We start from the raw sequence: 18319 nt of genomic DNA, 5'->3' as shown, positions 1-18319 counted from the left end.
CAAAAAACCCCAAATACATTTCTCACTAGCTGTGCTGGTCCCTTTTTACTGAACAACTGTTACTCCACTACATTCACTTTTTGTAAGTATTTTCTGATTAATTCTGGAACAGTAACTGAACTTTTCACACACCACCCACAATAGACCAATACCTCACTTTTCATCCCAGTAGCCCTTTAATGACTGATAATAACTAAGCAGGATTTGGGGGGGAATATAGGAAGCAGATATCTGGTAACTCTTAGAATGATATAGTAGTAAAATAGTGCTTGCTGGTAAATACCTTGCTTCTGCTTAGTAATTATAGGGTCCTGCAGATTACTGGGTAACTGCACTTAGTGAGACCAAATCTAATTCCCTTGTAATGTACACTGTGGAGCAATTATCCTCTTTAACCTGTATAATTATGGTAATATGATAGCTCTGCTCTGTGATTATGGATTCCCTTATCTCTTCATGGAGGCAGCATGTGTTCAAGCAGTTGCTTTTCTTCACTGCTTAAGAAGCAGGTATTGACTTGGTGAACAAAGTAGCAATAGTGGCAATGTCCTCGGACATTTCCTTAGTTGACCAGATGTCGCCCGAGCCATCCTGTGATGGTGGCTGTTACAAACCCTCTGGGGATCAAAAATGAAGCATGATGACTTGTCCCAAGGTGACTTGTTGCCTTCATAATAAAAATGATCTGAGCCTCCAGCAGTGTCCTAGAGGTGACCACCTCCTGAATTTATCATCCTAAAATGGATTAAATAACCCAAACATAAAATAAAATATTTTGCTTTTGAATCATGTGAAACATTTTGGGTTGATCCAAGTTTGGTTTCTATTTGGTTAAAAAAAATTCTGTTCGTTTGACCCTAACTCGATTTTGGCCCCACCAAGCTCCCCCTTCCCACCCTCTGCTCCTAAATTTTTGGTTTGGCCACAGAGCTCAAGAACCTATTATCCCTGTCAGCTATGTTGACAAATCATAGTACCAACTTTGATATCAATTAGCTCACTTTCTGGCCTGGGGAAATCACTTCCTTTTTGCGTCAGTCTGTCCTGTCTGAGGAATGGGGATGAATAATACTTGCCAAACAGCTGGGGAAGGACTGGACAGGTTTCATTCATTTTCATAGAGCCCTGTGAAGATAACATTTTCTAATACTCCTTTTTAGTTGCACAATGGCTCAGGTTTTCTTTGAGCTGAGGACTGTTCCTGTTGGGAATGAGAAAGCAGTTGGGAGATTTTAGAATCGCATGGTGTTGTTTTCTGATCCCTCTGTAGGAGATGCCTGCATTTCCCACCTCATATCACTCTATCGTGCTTCTGTCTAACAGAAGATGCACAAATGAGTTGGCCTTCAGATCGGGGGCCTCTTGTTGCAGCCCGTACAGACTTGCTCCCAGAAGACATAACTTTTCCATACAAGTGACTTCACTTTTTAGAGCGCCTTTATGAGTTATTCAGTCAGACAAAACCTTTACACACCCCCGTGCCACGGTTGTTGCCTACAGTTCATTTTTCATGCTTGATCCATCAAGTTGCATGTCAAAGTATGTAGGGAAATTTAGGATTTCTAGCTTGGGTGACTTTTTCCCCCCTTCAGATATTAAGCACCTTTAATAGAGCCAGCCATTTTCACCTTCAGCTTCCAAACTGTCCATCTAAATGTGACCTGGGCTGAAAAATATCGTGAGCGACCAGCAGAGTCGGGCAGTGTGAGAGTGCCAGGCAGAGGAGTGTTCTGGATATTTGCATGTAAAAAGGAGCCAGATGTTCAGTCTTGTCAGATCTTTCAAAGCACTGCTCCTTAATGAAGGATTCTTGGGGGCTGCCTCGCAGTAACTGAGGAAACCGAGTGTGGGTCAGGCCTGGCTTTGTAATGTGAGTGGACACAACGGTTATGAAATTAAAAGCAATCCTAAGCAAATCATGCCTCCAGCCTGGGATCATCTGCTCCATATAATGTGTATTCACACGTGGCTTCTATTGCAGTGTGAATGAAAACAGGCACTTTGAAATGTGTGGTCTCCTGCCCCAGTCCGTCATCTGCTGTGCACGTGTTTGTCAGCCCTTCCGTCCTGGCTCAGTGAGCAGGAACTACAGTAGTAGTTGCTTTCGCAGATGTTGGAAGCTCCTATTCCCAAAAGGAAGGAGTGTGGTTTATAAAAAAAAATATAATTCTGGGATCTACATTGCCTCAGCTGCCACAGGAAACAAATATGGTGAAGAGCAGAGCAAGCTGTGACATGAAAACTGAATACCATACATTGCTGCAGTGCAGAGTGGGTGTGCTTGGGAGGGCAGAGGGAGGGGCTCGCCTTCCTTTTGTTACAATGTTTTAACCTGAAAAAGCCTATTAACAATGGTAACTAAGGAGAACTTTATTGAGCAGATTGTAATGAAGGGAAAATAGCTTTCCTGGCAGCAGGCTTTGGTATTCATGGTCTCTCTGCCTTTGGTTGGAGGGTGGACAGGACCTTCTGCAATTTGGTTAAATGAAAAAATATGAAAAGAATAAGCAGCGTGTGTAAAAGGGAATGGAGGAGGGAGACGTTCGTCCTTTGTCATGATCTGTTTTCTTGGCAGCCAATGACTGCTATAAACCATTTTTATCCTGTGTATGCTAACAGATTTCAGATAGGCCCTCAAACGTTTATTGTATGGTAATGCGCTTTGATCTCTATCAAAAAGGGTTGGATTTTGAACCAGTGACCTAAAGGTGCAAGGCTGTAAAGCCTCGTACCAATACATGCCACCAGAGATCAAAAACACTTAGATAAAATTCTGGCCAATTGCTTTAGATGGTAACTCCTTGCTGCTGTTTTTCTGTCCCACAGCTTGTGGGGAGACCTTGCAGGATTCAACAGGGAATTTCTCTGCTCCTGGCTTTCCAAATGGCTATCCTTCCTATTCCCACTGTGTTTGGAGAATATCTGTCACTCCAGGTGAAAAGGTAGGTTGCACTCTCTATAGCAATAGTTTGCTGCAGATCATGGGCACGTGGTTTTTTTCTAACTGAGGGTTGCATTGGCAACCTGCTAGGACACCCTTGGCCACTCTTGTTTTCTCCCTAAATACAGAGGTGCAGTCCATAGGAGCCTACAGGGCACCAACTCCATGCAAGTGAAGGTTCATCTAGCCAAGTCTTGCACAGGTTGATTGGGCCGTAGTCACAGACTATAAGCTGCCACTGAACTATGTGCAGGCCCCTACAGGCAGTACTGGCTCACTTGAACAGTCTCTCATGAGAGAGCGCTACATATGGAAAGCTGCATTTCGCCCAAGCAGCACATTTATGGGCCAAACAGTGGAAGGATCATTTGGCCTGTGTGAGCTGTGCTGTGGCCACTGGTGTGAGGAGGTGGTGATCAGATTCTGGGGTGTTTTCCCTAGCCTCTTCGTGATCTTGGGAAGTTTGTACCCCTTCACTTATCTATATGTAGCAGATCTGCATGCCCAACACTCTGGCTTGGCAGGTTACAATAAATGCACAGGAGCCTACACGGACCTCAAAGGGGAATGTCATGCACCAGCTTGCAGGGTACGGTCAAGCAAACTGTTAAAATGGCTCCACGCTTGAGCTAAGGGGCAATAGACCTTTTACAGTACAACTCTGCACTGAATAACTGCAGTCTTGTCTACAATTCTGGGTACCATGTTTATCAGGGAGGGAGATTGGACACCTGGAGAGTGCTGAGTCAAGCAGTAAAAATATTCTGGGGATAGGAAGGATTGTATTACAATGAAAAAAATAAGAATTACATATGTGTGCATGATGAGTGAGAGGAAACGTGATAAGCTACTCCAGTTACTGCAAACAGCATTCAGACAAGGATGGGGGGGAGGATTAATTTAAGATAATCAAAGAGGTATACTTACAGGTTCAGGGAAGGGGAATACTGAAAGAATGAGTATTGGGATAAACTTCTTGGCAGTGAGATGTATTAATCTTTGTGTTGTCTCCTGAGGGAGAAGTAAAAGCCCCATCACTTACAATAAATCATTTAATACTCTGGACTGGACAGAGCACTAAATAATTGCAGGGAACAATCCTGCATTGGTCCCAGGGGGAGGAAAGTGGGGGAGGACTAAGTGACCTTGTAGGTCATTTCCTTTCCTGATGTCTATGACTTGTTGACGAACTCCAGATTTCTCTTTCTCTTTCTGTTTCTCTCTTTCTCTTTTTGTTTCTCTCTCTTTCTCTCTCTCTCTCTGTTTCATTTTGGCAAAGTTTCTGACCCAGTATTTTCAGTTCTGCAGCCTTTTACTGTCTGGTGACTTTGCTGGGTAAAGGCACTTATCTCTAGAGTGAGAGGGGACTATGCCATTTTTGAAAAATTGTAAGTACAACATAATACAAACATTTGGAGTGGGAGAGAAATAGCACTCTTTTCTGAAAAGTCTGTGGAAAGCCAGAATCCAAGGAATAGGCTCTTCTTCCCTGGTACCTGTTAGCCTCCTTAGAAAGCCCTTAGAATCTATCAGCTACCCACAAAAGCGCCTAGTTTTCCTAGTATTGTGACTAGTTGCATAAACATGTTAGCAAAATTGCAGTTGGTTCCTGGAAAGTGTCTGAGAATTCATGACCTACTGTGACATCGACTGGCTGCCTTCCCCACACACGAGAATGGTGCTGTCAGCTGGAACTCCACCCAGCCAGCCTCAGATGCCTGAAGTTTCCAAGCTCTGCTGAGCATCAATCAATTGCTACATCCATTTGCTTTATCTTCCTCTGTTTTTATTGATCGTTCAGTGGAAATGAAATCTTTCCCTAATCCATTAGCACTGCTCACCTCAAACACTTTGGGTCACCTCAAGCTATGAGATGTATATAGTCTTGCATGAGACTGGACAGCTTATCAATGACCACCCTGGAAAAGCATTTAAGACCCAACCTTAAAACAACTAAGACTTAGTTCCCACCTCAGCAAACACTAGGTGCAGAGTTACTTCATCTAGGCGAGGTACAGAAGTTACACTTATTGTGTGATAGGCGCACAAAGCACTCTACAGCCATAATCAAACACATGGTCAGGGCATATAGAGTGCTGTAAAAATGGCAGATTCCACTCTAAGATAAATCTGGCTGGATATTAGCACCGTAGGCTAGAGCACTGTAACAAATGTCTGTACCACATTGCACCGTAATTCACAGTAGGTTGCATTCCACTGATATCCTATGGAGCATTGCAGCACCCCACTCACCCCACCTTGCAGGGTGCTGATTTAGCCAAGGCCAGAGCTAGTGTCCTCTACCCAAGCAGTGGGCTGGCCCTGCCCCTGGGCTGGCCCTGACAAGAGTTAGCAAAATGTCTGTCCACAGGCCTGCCAGCATCCTCCCTCTGGGTAGCATAGACCTATCCACACAAAGAAAACTGCTTACTGCTGAATTTCTTTTATTGCATATTGTCATGGGTACAGGTGAGCAAGTGCTGAATGTGGGCATGCTGCTATTTTGTCTCTGCTCACAGTTAACCTGGTTTAAGAACTGATTCATCTGCACTGATTTCTGGCAATAGGCAAGTTCCCTAATGGAAGTAAAAAATGTACTTGAACATGCACAACATGTACCTCAGCACTCACAAACCGAATGCATGTGTAAAATGTAGATTGTATGAAGCACTTACACTGCCAGTGTTCAGTACAGGATGCAGGACCAGAAACCCATGAGTCCAGCTCACAGACATGAGGCTCCAGAAATCTTGGGTGCATTCAATAGCCCATAAAGAAGCAGACACTGTTTATCTGTTCTCATGTCTTAAAGTCAATTTCTAATAATTATGATCACTCGAATAATGGTTAGGAACCACGTGCACTTGATAGAAAACCGGTTTAGACAAGTAGGGCTGTGCGAAACTTCAGTTCCCAATTCGATTCGGCAGAGATTTGGCCCAAATCGGTAGTTGAATCTCTGAATCGAATCAGAGAACCCTTTAATCTCTCCAAATCAAACTGGAACTCTCCAAATTGATTCGGAGAAATTCAGAAAGATTCGGCGATTCGGACATAGACACAACTTTAAATGTTTTTTCTATGTACGTCTAGGTAGAAGGCGGCTCATGAATGCTGTGATGCTGGGGCACATGGAGCAACCCACAGAAGCATGGGGACTCCCCAGAGTGCTCGGCAGCAGACTGAGAAGTGGATCAGAAGCACTTCCAGTCCACTTCTGGGTCCGCTGGGGAGCGTGCTGGTGGCCCCCCCCACACCCCCTCGCCTTGGCAACTGGTGCCTCTTGGGTCTGGGGGGGCACCCAGGGTCCCCCTGTGGCTGATCGCTGAGCCAGGGGGGTGCAGAGGTGGGTCCAGTGTGCTCCCCGGCAGACCTGGAAGTGGACTGGAAATACTTCCAGTCCACTTCTGGGTTCGCCGCTGAGCACCTGGAGGGTCGCCCCCCCCCCCCCCCCCCCCCCCCCCCCCCCTGCACTCCTGTGGGACACTCCATGAGCCCCAGCATCTCGGCATTCACAAGTCGGGATGGTACTTCAAGGTACGTAGAAAAAACATTTCAAGCTGTGTCTATGTCCAAATCGGCATCAAATCTTCAGATTTGGATTGGGCCAAATTGAATCAGGGACAGTGATCCGAATCAACAGATAGAATCACTGTCCCTGATTTGGGCCAAATCCAAATTGAATAGGGCCCGCTTCGCACACCCCTATTAGACACTGTTACAGAGTTTGAGGTATGCTGCTGGGAGTCCTGCAGATGGATACATAGGACAGCTAGGTCTGGAAACTGGTTTTGTGAAGCTTCCACGCTGTTTGTTTTATTAATTAGTGTTTTACAGTTGTTCCTTTTCCTGGCTATATGAATAGTAATACTCAGTGGTCTTTCTAGCCTTAATGTAGAGGTCCCTTCCTAGAGCCAACCTCCCATTTAAAAAAACCCTCAGGGAAACAGCATCTATGATGTTCCCCTTAGGAAATGCCTCATATTCTTCAAACGGAGGAGAGGAAACTCTTTCCCCGCCTTCCTAATCTGTTGCCTGCAAAAGAAGCAGTGGTTTGATTTTTCCCTTCTGAACCCAGTAGATTCCCTCAAATCTGTTTAGAATTTTAGAAGGCAATAAACAGGGTTACTCCTGAAGTCCTAGTGAGTCGAGGCAGTTAGCTTGTCCCATTTGCTAGCTCAAACCCTAGAAAGGATGACTAGGGATCATCAGGTACTTGGTACTGTGCCGGTATGCCATCAGGCCTTTTTAAATTCCGTAATTAGCATTATTAACGTTACCAGCCAGCCAGAGGCATTGTGTGTTTGCAGGACAGGCAGAGGGGCCACAATCGGCTGGCTCAGAACATTACACTGTTTACCAAAAAAGTGTTTGAAGGTTTTAAAAGGCATTGAAAGTTTGCACTCAGAGCAATTACACTTCCAAGTGTGTGTTTTCTGAAGTGGTCTAATGGATAGTGTAGTGAACTTTGGCAGGGAGGTTTTTTTGGGTTTTTTTTAAGTTTATCATGCAATCCTTCAATCACATGCAAGTTTTTGAAATCTGAAATTGGAGTAATTTTCCCTTCATTTCAAATGGACCAGGATTAGGTCTTTGTATTGTACCGTGTACTCTTTAAGATACCTCTCTGGCCTGCCCTTGTTTTGTCTCCTTGCAATGAATTAAAGAAATTGCCTGAGCTGGGGAAAATCACTTCCAGCTGGGTAATCATTAAGAGCAGTTACAAGTATGCAAAAATTCTACAGTTTGGGAGAACAGAGAGGGAAAAGACAGCATATTCAGGGGTGTATGAAGCCAACTAAGTGAAGCTGCTGAGCTCTATACACCTGCAAAGAAAATAAGAATAACATCAGGTATGTATGTGGACGTAAATTTGGATGCAAAATCCTGCCTGAAATATTTTAATAGCACTCTACTTTCTTCAAATTAAATCTTTTGTGGGGAAAAATAACCAAAAAGTAAACTTTATCTTGTTTTTGGTTTCTACAATCCATAATAATTTCCTCTCTTCATCTTGCGTTCTCCAAAGTTATTTCAGAGGCATCTGATCCACTAAGCGGCTGCTTATACTCAGAAGTATTTTGTAATGTCCTGAAGCAAGCAGTGTCTTGTTCAAACCAGGTTTGTGTTTGCTTGAGACTTAGGTTAGTTCTCAACTCTGAACCAGAAACTCTCTGGACTTGCCTGGTTTCATTCCAGAATCACTTTCATGTAGAGAAGGGATAAAACCTTAAAGATGACATTTCAATTTAGGTGCGTGGAGGAGTGTTCGTATTAGAGTCTTGGATCTGAACCTAGCATATGGTTTTGGTTCTAACACTAGAATAGTTCTGTTTGTCTCCTCATAAAGGGTTACAGCTCCAGATGATGGAAACTAATGAGAGGAGATGATTTCTCCTTATCTCTTTTTCGGCTTCCTCTGTAATCTTACTTTTAAAATCTATGCTTCTCCATATGGTGTCTGCCACCAAGAGTCATCCCAGCTTTCTACCTTGCTCAGGTTTATAAACTACATATCTAGATGTATTTATTTATTTTTTAAATCTTGAAATAAATTCATAATAATGCAAAACAACTACTTGACAGTGTGGTGCCTTGTGCCTCCTAACTTGTGACACGTATATTTATATTGAAATCTCCTCAAAACAGGGACGTTACACAGTACCAGGTATGGGATGGGGAAAGAAAAGGTGAAAGTGGAAAAAATGAACTCTAATAACATTTAGCAAACACTATTTGGGGTTGAAATTTATAACATGCCACTAATAGAATCCACTACACTTAAAGTCCTCCATGTTATAAGGGTGTAAAGTATGGGTGGCTGAATTGGGCCCTACATATTTGCCATTCCTTTTTTTTTTTTTTTTTGCTTTTGGAAGGGAGGCTCCTGCCATGTCTTTCATTCTCATTCAGTGCAGAGTGAGTTCCCCTCTTCTTGATCACTGATCAGATAGCTAGTAGATGATCAATTAGGTGGTTCAGTGTATGGGGAGGATGTGGTTGTGGGAGGCACTGGACTTCCAAGCCAGGGTGACCAGAGAGACACCCTGTGATACTAAGGTATCACGTGGGCCATGGACCCTTGAATCTTACAGCCCTGGTGGGGCAGGTAGTGTTGCCAGAACTTCAGGGCATCAGCTGAAAGCCCCTGGACATCGTGAGATTCTGGAGGTGACCTGAGCAGTGGAGGCCAGGTGACATGGAGCAAGGACCCCAAGCCTCTGATGTGAGAGTGAGAACCATGCATCAGGGACTGCACCCTCACGCGTCCACTGCTGCTTCCATACATCCATCTAGCCTTCTACCCAACCCCTCGCAGCCAAACCATCACTCACACAACAACTAAGACCCCACGGACACTGCCATGGACCATGGACGAATCCAGTCCACCCACTGCCACCAGCCAAGCCTGGGAACACAAGTGGCAGTTTGGGGAAATAAAGGATCTCATTGCCATCTGGGGTGAGGAGCACATCCAGGACCAACTCCAGATAGGGCATTGATCAGAGATGTCTTCAAGCTCATCACTTAGGAGATGCAGGCAACAGAGACTGGGAACAGTGTCTCACCAGACCATGTTGATGAGGAGGCAATATTACCGCATGTTGGACACTAGAAAGCAGCCTGAGAGCCAGGGGCAGTGCATACCATTCTACAAAGACCTGTCCTGTTTCCTTGCCGAGGACAGGGTGGACAGCCCCTGCCAACGCCCATGGGATCAGAGGTGCAATGGAGGAGTTGCCCACAGGGACCCTGCTGGAGGAGACGGAGGGAGGCCCTGCAACACGGTTCTTCACACAGGGGCCATGGCTCTTCCAAACCAAGTCCTGTCATATGTCTCTGCACCTCTCCCAGGGGTGCAGAGCAAGGACCAGCCTACCCCACCCCAGTACCAACAAAACAGCCAGGACTGGCACAGCCTGCAGGACCTACAGCCATTTCTCCCGACACTTCTCCTGACAAGTCAGGCCACATTAAGCACACTGTGCAACCTGTAATGGTAAGGTTTGCCTGAGCTCCATGCGACCATCATGGGGACTCAGGTCCTGGAGTGAACACAGAGCCCCTGGGGGGAGGGAAGGGGCAGTGGGGGGAACTGAAGCTGCCACAGGCGACCCCTTGCTGTTGTAGCCCTCTCAGGCCGTTGTGGCCAAGAAGCCCACAAAGGGGTTGGGGCCAGGGTGGGGGGGCAGGAATGCTAGGGGGTAGGAGGAGGGTGAATCATCCACTTCCCCCACGTTCACCCTTCCCAGCTGAAGCCTGGAGCCCAGCCACGGTGCCAGGTCTCTCTCCCTTGCCCCCCACCCCCACCCCAGTTGGGCACTTGAGAGCATTTCCCACTCAAAGGGATCATAAATCTGCATAATTGACACATGCCATTTCTCTCAGGGCCATGCTGTGCTTCTGAGACTTGAGCCTAAGCACAGATACATCGAGCACTTGAACATAAACAGCACCCCCTCTCACGCAGGCACTCACGGAAAGGCAGTGATAACATTTAATGAGCTCAGCAGGCAAAAGGGTAAACGGCTGTTTTGGCAGAAAGTGCCCCCAGATCAGGGACAGGCAATATGCACATCTATGGCTGGCAACCACTCCAGTTGCTGTGCAGCAGGAACAAGAAAGAATGTCCCTTTTCCAAAACCCACCCTCAGATCTTCCTCTGAGCCCTGGAAGAGGATACATGTGATGGAAGGATTCCTGCATGGGAATTATTATCTCAGCCTCTCGGCTCTTGCTGCCAGGCCGACTCCTGGGTTCTGCACCTAGATAGGCAGGCAAGTGGCCCAACAGCACTTTTCCCCCTCTCCCCGGTCCGATCTGTGGGTGAAGTCCAGTAAGCGCTGCCTGGTTCCGATTCTCAAGGTGCAGGCACTCACTGGATCGACCCCTCAGGGCAACCCCCAACTCCCCGCCCATGATTGCAGGCCAAGACCTGCCCTTTCAACCGTGTGTCCCCCACTTCTGCAAGCTATGCAACCCCTCCCCCTTGTTCGCAGGCTCTGTATCTGTGTGCGGGAGGCCAGCTTGCAGCAGCTGTCATGCTGGCTTCAGGACGGGCAGCAGCACACCTGATGAGCGATGGGAAGATGTGCGCAGGCCGTGCACCATGGACTCCTGTCACCAGGGGCTGAGAAACTGATGGGGAACGAATTGGGCCGTATATGGGGAAATATGGATGAGCTGGAGGGTGCTTACACCTGAGCTGCTGAGTCACATGACTGGGGACTCTAGATGGCCACCCGCTGTTTAGAGGAGAGCCCGTGGTGCTGTGGAACTGAGTCACAGTGCCAGGATTGGGTGTTAATGCGCACAGTTCTGGACAGCTGCTGGTTGTCCCGTAGGTGCAAGCCCTCCAAGTAGGTCCAAGCTAATCCCAAAGTGGTATAGGAGCATTTTGAATGGGTGGGAGAGTGCAGCCTGCTGGGGCAGCTTCTGGAAGCAGAGTCCGGCAGCCTCAGCTTGCCCACTCCTCTGCTGGAAGACTTGGGAGGGAGCTTTTCCACTCCCCATGACCCCACTCCTGGCCCAGGTCCCACTGCAGGGGAGCAGCGCAGCCTTGACAGGAATAGGCAGACCTCCAACTCAGGCTACCTGTCTGACATGAGTCCCAGGCATCAGCAAGGGCTATGGGTCTGTGGTGGTCCTTAAAGCGGGAGACATGGTCCCAGAGGCCAAGGGGCAGGAGTCCCATGTAGGAGGGCCATCAGTCTTCAGTGCCTGCTGCAGTGATGGCTTCTTCCTCAGACACACATTGGGTCTGGGATCACACAGCTGTCTAGCTCCTACATGGAGAAGTCCCCAGTCTTGACTCCAGACCCCTGAAAGTAAGGTGCCAGATCAAAAATCCCCTGACCTGTGCCTCCCCTCCAAGCTTTCATGTTTGTTGAATTAAGGCCCTGTGGCATTCCCCCTGACCCCAAACCCTCTTCCAGGTTCTGTCACCCCATTCTCAACACCCCTCCTCCCCCCACCCCCATCCTACTGCTGCCAAAGGTTTGCTGTTTTCTATGAATTGGGAGGAGGGACTAGGCAGAGACACAGGCAATGTTCAACAGGTTTTCTTTATTAAACACAAGAAAAGTTTGGCAACTGCAACATTTTAAACTGAGGCACATCTCTTTCTTGCACCTCATTCTCTGACACCTCCATGGGTTCCCCCCAGGGGAGGTTGGGGAGGGAGAAAGGAAGGGGAATGGGCAGCCTGGGGTGTGGGCAGCACTGCCTATGATGCAGGCCAGAGAAGCCCATGGCAGGAAACCCATGGCCCAATGCCAGGGCATGGGCACTCAAAGCCCTTTGGCCCCTCTCATCCAAGGAGGGCTCCCAGGTCATGTGTGAGAGGAGGAAGGGCTTTGCAGATCTGGCAGCCTGCTGTGGTGCGGGGCCAAAGCCACCTATGTCAGCAGGGGGCTTGCCTTCCCCCATCCCTGCACCATGTGCTCATGGTGTCAGGCCCGGTGCTTAGCTGAAGTGTTGCTTCTGGCAGTCGAGGTGCCTCCCATAGGGCCTCATGAGCTGGGGCAGCCTGATGGGGGATAGGCTAGGCCCTCAATGGGGATGGGGAGGCAATGATGGGGGAGCAATGACATTGCTGCTGATGAAATCAGGGACCACAGGAGCATAGCGCCCACTCTGCATCAACCCAGGAAACAGGGAGTTGTATAAGAGGTGGGCATCTTGTCCTTGGCTGCATGAAAGTCAGTGGCCCAGTTGTGCCCCAAACACCTGGATTCTGTGTGCATGTGTGTGGGGCATGTGCATGTGCACGCATGCACACATGCACGCACACAACCCAGGTGTGCTAGACACACACGCACACAGAGGCACAGGGTGAGCATGTGGGAGACAGCTGTCTGATGGCTTGTGCTGCGATGAGCCACTGTTACATCAGGTCCAGGTGGGCAGCCATACTATCCCCGCCAGCCAGTCAGATGGGTAGGCTGTTCACCTCCACTGAGGAGTCTTCGGCACCTCAGGGAACCTGCAGGGCACTCTGGGAAGCATGCGAGAGCCCCTGCTACCTGCTGTGTTCAAGTCGGACAGGCAGGCTCCAAGCCTCACGTACCCCCCTCACAAGGGCTAACGTGTGTTCTGCTTCCTCCCAACCTAAACGGGTGCTTACAGAAAATTACCAAGAGGGTTTCAGGCTTTTAAATAAAGCCTGAAGATTACTTTGGGAGATTATTAACGTGGGGGAAGCAACCTGGTGACAGAGGATGCAGAAAAGGCTGAAGTACTCAATGTCTTCTTCACCTCAGTCTTCACATGCCAAGTCAGCTCCCAGATTAATGCACCTGGCAGCACCATTTGGGGAGGAGGGAAGCAACCAGCAGTGACAAAAGAACAGGTTAGGGACTATTTAGAAAAGCTGGATGTGTACAAGTCCATGGGGCTGGACAGGATGCACCCCAGAGTGCTGGGGGAGTTGACTGATGTGATTGCAGAGCCTCTGGCCATCATCTTTGAAAATTCATGATGACTGGGGGAGGTCCTGGATGATTGGACATGGTTTAAAGCTGATACGGCTCAAAATACATTTTTCAACATTGTTTTTACCAAATTAACTTAAAATGAAATGTTCCTCTGTATGAAATCTCCAGAAGTTTTTAAATTAATACAATGGCTACTACTTTGTAGTGTTTGCAGTGGCAACCCTGCAGCAGTTAATGTACTGAGAGCCAGATACTGTCTATAAAGTGAACCAAATAGACTGGTCTACTTTCATTGTTCAAATTCAGAGATTTGCCAAAAGTCATCAGAGTAAATGGTGGAAAGTAAATCTCATTTAGAAATATCTTGAGTCTTAATCTAGGTTGCTTGGTAAGAGTATACCATGGGAATCTGTATCTCTGCAGGAGGTATTGGATACAAGCTAATTTGATGGGTCAAATTTTGCAAAAAATTCACCCTTAGTAGATCCATTGACTTCACTCCCCTTTAGCGTCTTAAAGGAGAGACACCACTATGATACATCACAGACCAGATCGTGCTCTTACAGCCGTGCAAATCCAATGCAGCTGCATGTTGTAACTGAGCTGTTTTGGGGTTTGTTTGTTTTTTTAATCTCTTATCTTCACTGTTTGCACCATTTGTTTACATTTCTGTTCCATTAGCCCGGGTGGGGAAACTAGCTGGCTGGGTTTCCCTACTGTATTACATGGAGCTGTAGCATTGCAGGAGAATGCTTGCAGGACCGTACAGGAAAGAAGCAGATCTAGCAGTATAGGTTCTATTTCTGGCTGTACCTGAGACGTCCTGAATGATGTTGGGCAAGTCATTTAATCTGTTTGGCTGCAACAGCATTGAAGTGGGGTGCAGCTGCTTGCAAAGAGGTAAAAATTTCAGTAATGGTATAAATGCTAATTTAGAAACAGCCCAAGCATCTTTATTGTTACCCTGTTCTGCAACCTTAATACCTGTGACCCTTCTGGCTTATAATTTATGCCGTTGTTAGGCCTGGGGAGGCAGGATGGCATTTTCTAGTGTGGCTGCAACACGTACCCAAGGCAAATATTCCCTACCAATAAGGTGGTGGATGATGCCTACCTCTCAGCAGTTTTGTGGGCCTTCATGTGCGAGGTGATGATAGACTTAGATGGCAAGGACTTTTCAACAAAATGTGGTTTTCATTTAAATAAAAGATAACCCTATTTGTGGAGTTGATAAAAAGTCAGAATGGCTGTCTCAAGGGAAAGATCAGCACTTCTACATTTTTCTTGTCCTGGCTAGGCATGCACAGTAGAAACACTGGCATGCTTCATGGAGTGAAAAGTTTTGCAAAATTTAAATTGGAAATAGTCTACATGTTTACCATTAAAACCAAGATGTTTCAACATTTTGTGACAGATGTTTCAGGTTGGTTTGCCATCCTGAATGGGAACACTTTGTTTCAATTCTGCATGATCTTAAACTGTTTGCCTTAGCCACCGCAATGATTCGTGAGAGCTGCAGTTTGAATGCCTTGTGCCCCTTTCCTCTTCTTTGCACTTAAGCTCCCTGGCTGGACTGCATCTCAGGAGTTGGCACGTTCACCTTGCAGAAAAGGCACTTAAGAGGGGATATGATAGCAGTCTTCAAATACTTGAAGGGCTGCCATAAAGAAGAGGAAAAGCACCTGTTCTCTCTTGCTGCAGAGGAGGACATGGACCCAATGGCTTGAAGTTGCAACAAAGTAAATCTAGATTGGATATCCAGGAAAAACTTCTTCACTGTGAGAATAGTGAGGCTGTGGAATAGACCGCCTAGGAAGGTTGTGGACTCTCCATCACAGGTGTTCAAGAAGAGGTTGGACAGTCACTGGTGGGGGATGATCTAAGCATAGCATGCTTATTTTCTATCATGGGTATTTTCCATGCTTCTGGGCTTTGCCGGTTGCTCCTCCCCCCCCATTTTTCTGCTATATGTCAGGGTGTTTTTAAGCCTCACTAGAGGCACTGGGCTTTGGCTACGGCTATGGCTATGGCTATGGCTAAGTCTGGGGTGTCATGATTCTCTAGCTAGTAAACCTCCTGCTGGAGGTTCCTAGCTAGAAGGTCTTACCCAGGGGATGGCAGCCCCCAACATGTGTGCCAGAGCATGGCAGGAGGCCATTTTGTTCAGCAAGCCATAGCCAACCCAGGCTGTGCACAGCTGCTGTTGGCCTTGGAGCCCAAGCTGTTCACAGCAAGCAGCAGGGAGGCTGCAAGCCCAGTTGCAAGCAGCCCAGGGTCTGTGGCAGGCAGCAGCTACCCAGACCCCAAGCCAGATGTGGCAGGCAGCCAAGAGATTGCAACCAGTGCACTGGGGTCCGGAGCCCTGGGCCGGCTCGGTGGCCTACGACAGCTGTACACAGACCTCGGGGTGAGCAGCAGAGAAGAGACTGGGGTTGTGCTGGGTGGACACATGTCTCAGGGTGCACAGCAGGGAAGGGGCTTGGGTGCGCTGCCACAATAAGGATTGGGCTTTGTCATCTGCTCCTGGCATGCCAACATCTTCCAAGTCTAGGTTGAGGAGGTTTTTGGCACCCAGACCAAAAATGTTGCCTACCCCTAGTCTAGCCCTTCTGCTCAGGGTCAGACCAATCACTGTATTTCAGGTCAGGAAGGAATTTTACCCCACGGGCAGATTGATACAGACTGGGGGGTTTTGCTTTCCTCTGTATTTGGGGGACTATTGCCTCCCTCTACCCAAGACATCTTGAGCATAAATTAACAATATTTTAGAGAAGCAGGGCTGCCTTGGTTCCCCTGCTTTACCTGTGGCAGGTTAGGGTGTTAGGTCTATGTCGTGTCAGGCTTGAGAGTCTTATGTAGAGTTTAGATTATGGTTGTATAGGATGGTTTGGATAGGGGTGATCCTGATTCAGGCAGAGGGTTGGACTAACTGACCTCCAGAAACCCCCTCCTGCCTTATTTCTGTATGACTACGACTTGAGGCACTGGGGACTCAGCTAGAGGGAAGACAGTTGTCTGTTTTGGGAATTGTGTTTTACATATAATCCACTAGGCTGCCAGAATGGAGGCATGAGGAATTTAAACAGCACCTTTCATGGTGTACCATGGCAGCTGGAGGAGAGAGCTGACACTATAATCTAATAGAAATTTAGAAAAAAAAAGCAAAATGAATCAAAGCTTTCCATCAAAATCCTATTTCTCTGCAACACATTTTTTCTTATACCTACTAGATGAACCACTGGTACTTCTTTTTGTTGTAAAACCACAATCAGATCTCTTCTTCTTAAAGGAGCCTTCTACTTGAGTGAATGTCTGTCATCTTTTCTGTCATTCACTCAGTAGCATGCTATCTGCTGCTTTGTATGATAGAGCTCTGTAAAACGCCTCAGGATATCTTTTTAACAAAAGATACTTTAAAAAAAAGTCCTTTTTACCATTTAAACCTCTTAGGCAGCATAATGACCCTGATGGAATTTAGTTTGTAGGTCCTGTTGTGCCAAATAGCTCCATTTACAAAGATAACTCTGCTCCCTCTGTTCACAGATTATGCTAAATTTCACGTCAATGGACTTGTTTAAAAGCCGCCTGTGTTGGTATGATTATGTGGAGGTGCGTGATGGCTACTGGAGGAAGGCTCCCTTATTGGGTGAGTGGCTATTTAAATTTTTTAAGATGCTTGTACAGAGTGTATGTAAATTGGCCCTTCATCCACTAGCTGCTGGGAGCTTATTTGTAGAATAGGCACATGGTTCTCCTTTAATACCTCTCCTCCATTGTTATCAAAGTGCTTCTTGAACGCTAAGTAATTCATCCACCCAGTTCTCTCTGTGTGGTAAGAAAACATTATTCCTTCGTTTTTCAGATGAGGAGTTGAGGTTCAGAGGGAAATGATTTGCCCAGAGTGCCATAGCAAGTCAGGCAGACCTGGTCTTTTGATTCCCTGTCCCTTGCTCTAGCCATACAACATTGCCTTAAGACATATTTAATTATACTGCACTGAAACAGAGTTCCCAGATGATCAAACTGTACAATTTCTGACCCAGAACACTACAATTATTTTTCAGTGAGTCTGCCAAGTATGTAAATCGGTGCACTCTGATGAGCAATTGTACCACTACCCATTAGGCTACTGCATGGGCTGGTATATTGAGTATATGGTTTTTCCATATGCATATCTTCCTATTCTAATTTGTGTTTAAAGAACTGGGATAGGACACAGAAAACTCATCTCATACAGGTCATAAAATGCTAGGAACGTTTGGTTGCTAAAGTGTGGAATGGATTTGAATCTGCCGTCTTGAGGGAAATGGTTTATCTGAGCTACCAAATCCTCTGGACCATCCAGCCTCCTCTCCCTATTAGATGTAGAAACATGCTGTTTAAAAGCAGGTTCCAGAGGTAGAGAGGATGTCTTCTGATGGGGAGGAGGCACAAGCCAGGCTAAGATAAAAGCTGCGGAGAAAAATATTTCGGTGGCCTTTGCTGGTAAATATGAGGGAGTTACAGCTTTCCGGTCAGCACCTCTCACATGCCCGCTTTCTCACCTCATGTTCTAAGAGCTGACTTTCCTTTAGGATGTACCAGTTATGGACATGGAGCACACATCTGACATGCATACTGTTGCTGTGGGCTATCTGTAGGCTCTGGTATTATCCCTAATGCTTTCTTCCAGTACCTGCCATTCCATAGTTGCACCTCCCACATACAACTGCAGAGTATCAGCCTACAGATATTGTTCCATCTTCTGTGTGGAGCAGTGTAGTTGGGGGCTCTAGCAAGGTTTCCTCCAACTCATTCAAAACATGGCTCAGTCTTGGCAGGACCAGACTGTATATTTCAATCATGGTGTAGCCCTTCTATGGTGTAGAAGGCCTTGGTAGGACCAGACTATATATTTAAACCATGGTGCAGTCCTTCAATCTGTGTAGCCCTTTTAGAGACT

The 18319-nt window shown here is 46.8% G+C and overlaps 1 protein-coding gene across 3 annotated transcripts in view; it reads left to right on the top strand.

The window, feature by feature from the left end:
- TLL2 (tolloid like 2) overlaps positions 1–18319 on the top strand; it is a 207481-nt gene that overhangs the window by 148881 nt on the left and 40281 nt on the right. For all 3 annotated transcript variants that reach the window (XM_059729666.1, XM_014605001.3, XM_059729667.1), the window contains 2 exons: positions 2827–2942; positions 16921–17023. In XM_059729666.1, the coding sequence (XP_059585649.1) occupies positions 2827–2942; positions 16921–17023 (219 nt within the window). The remainder of the gene's footprint in view (positions 1–2826; positions 2943–16920; positions 17024–18319) is intronic.

The sequence above is a fragment of the Alligator mississippiensis genome, chromosome 6 (genome assembly GCF_030867095.1).
Source record: "Alligator mississippiensis isolate rAllMis1 chromosome 6, rAllMis1, whole genome shotgun sequence".
NCBI classification, from domain to species: Eukaryota; Metazoa; Chordata; order Crocodylia; family Alligatoridae; genus Alligator; species Alligator mississippiensis.
The sequence above is the reverse complement of the archived record's forward strand: the minus strand, read 5'-3'. Positions and strand labels throughout refer to the sequence as shown.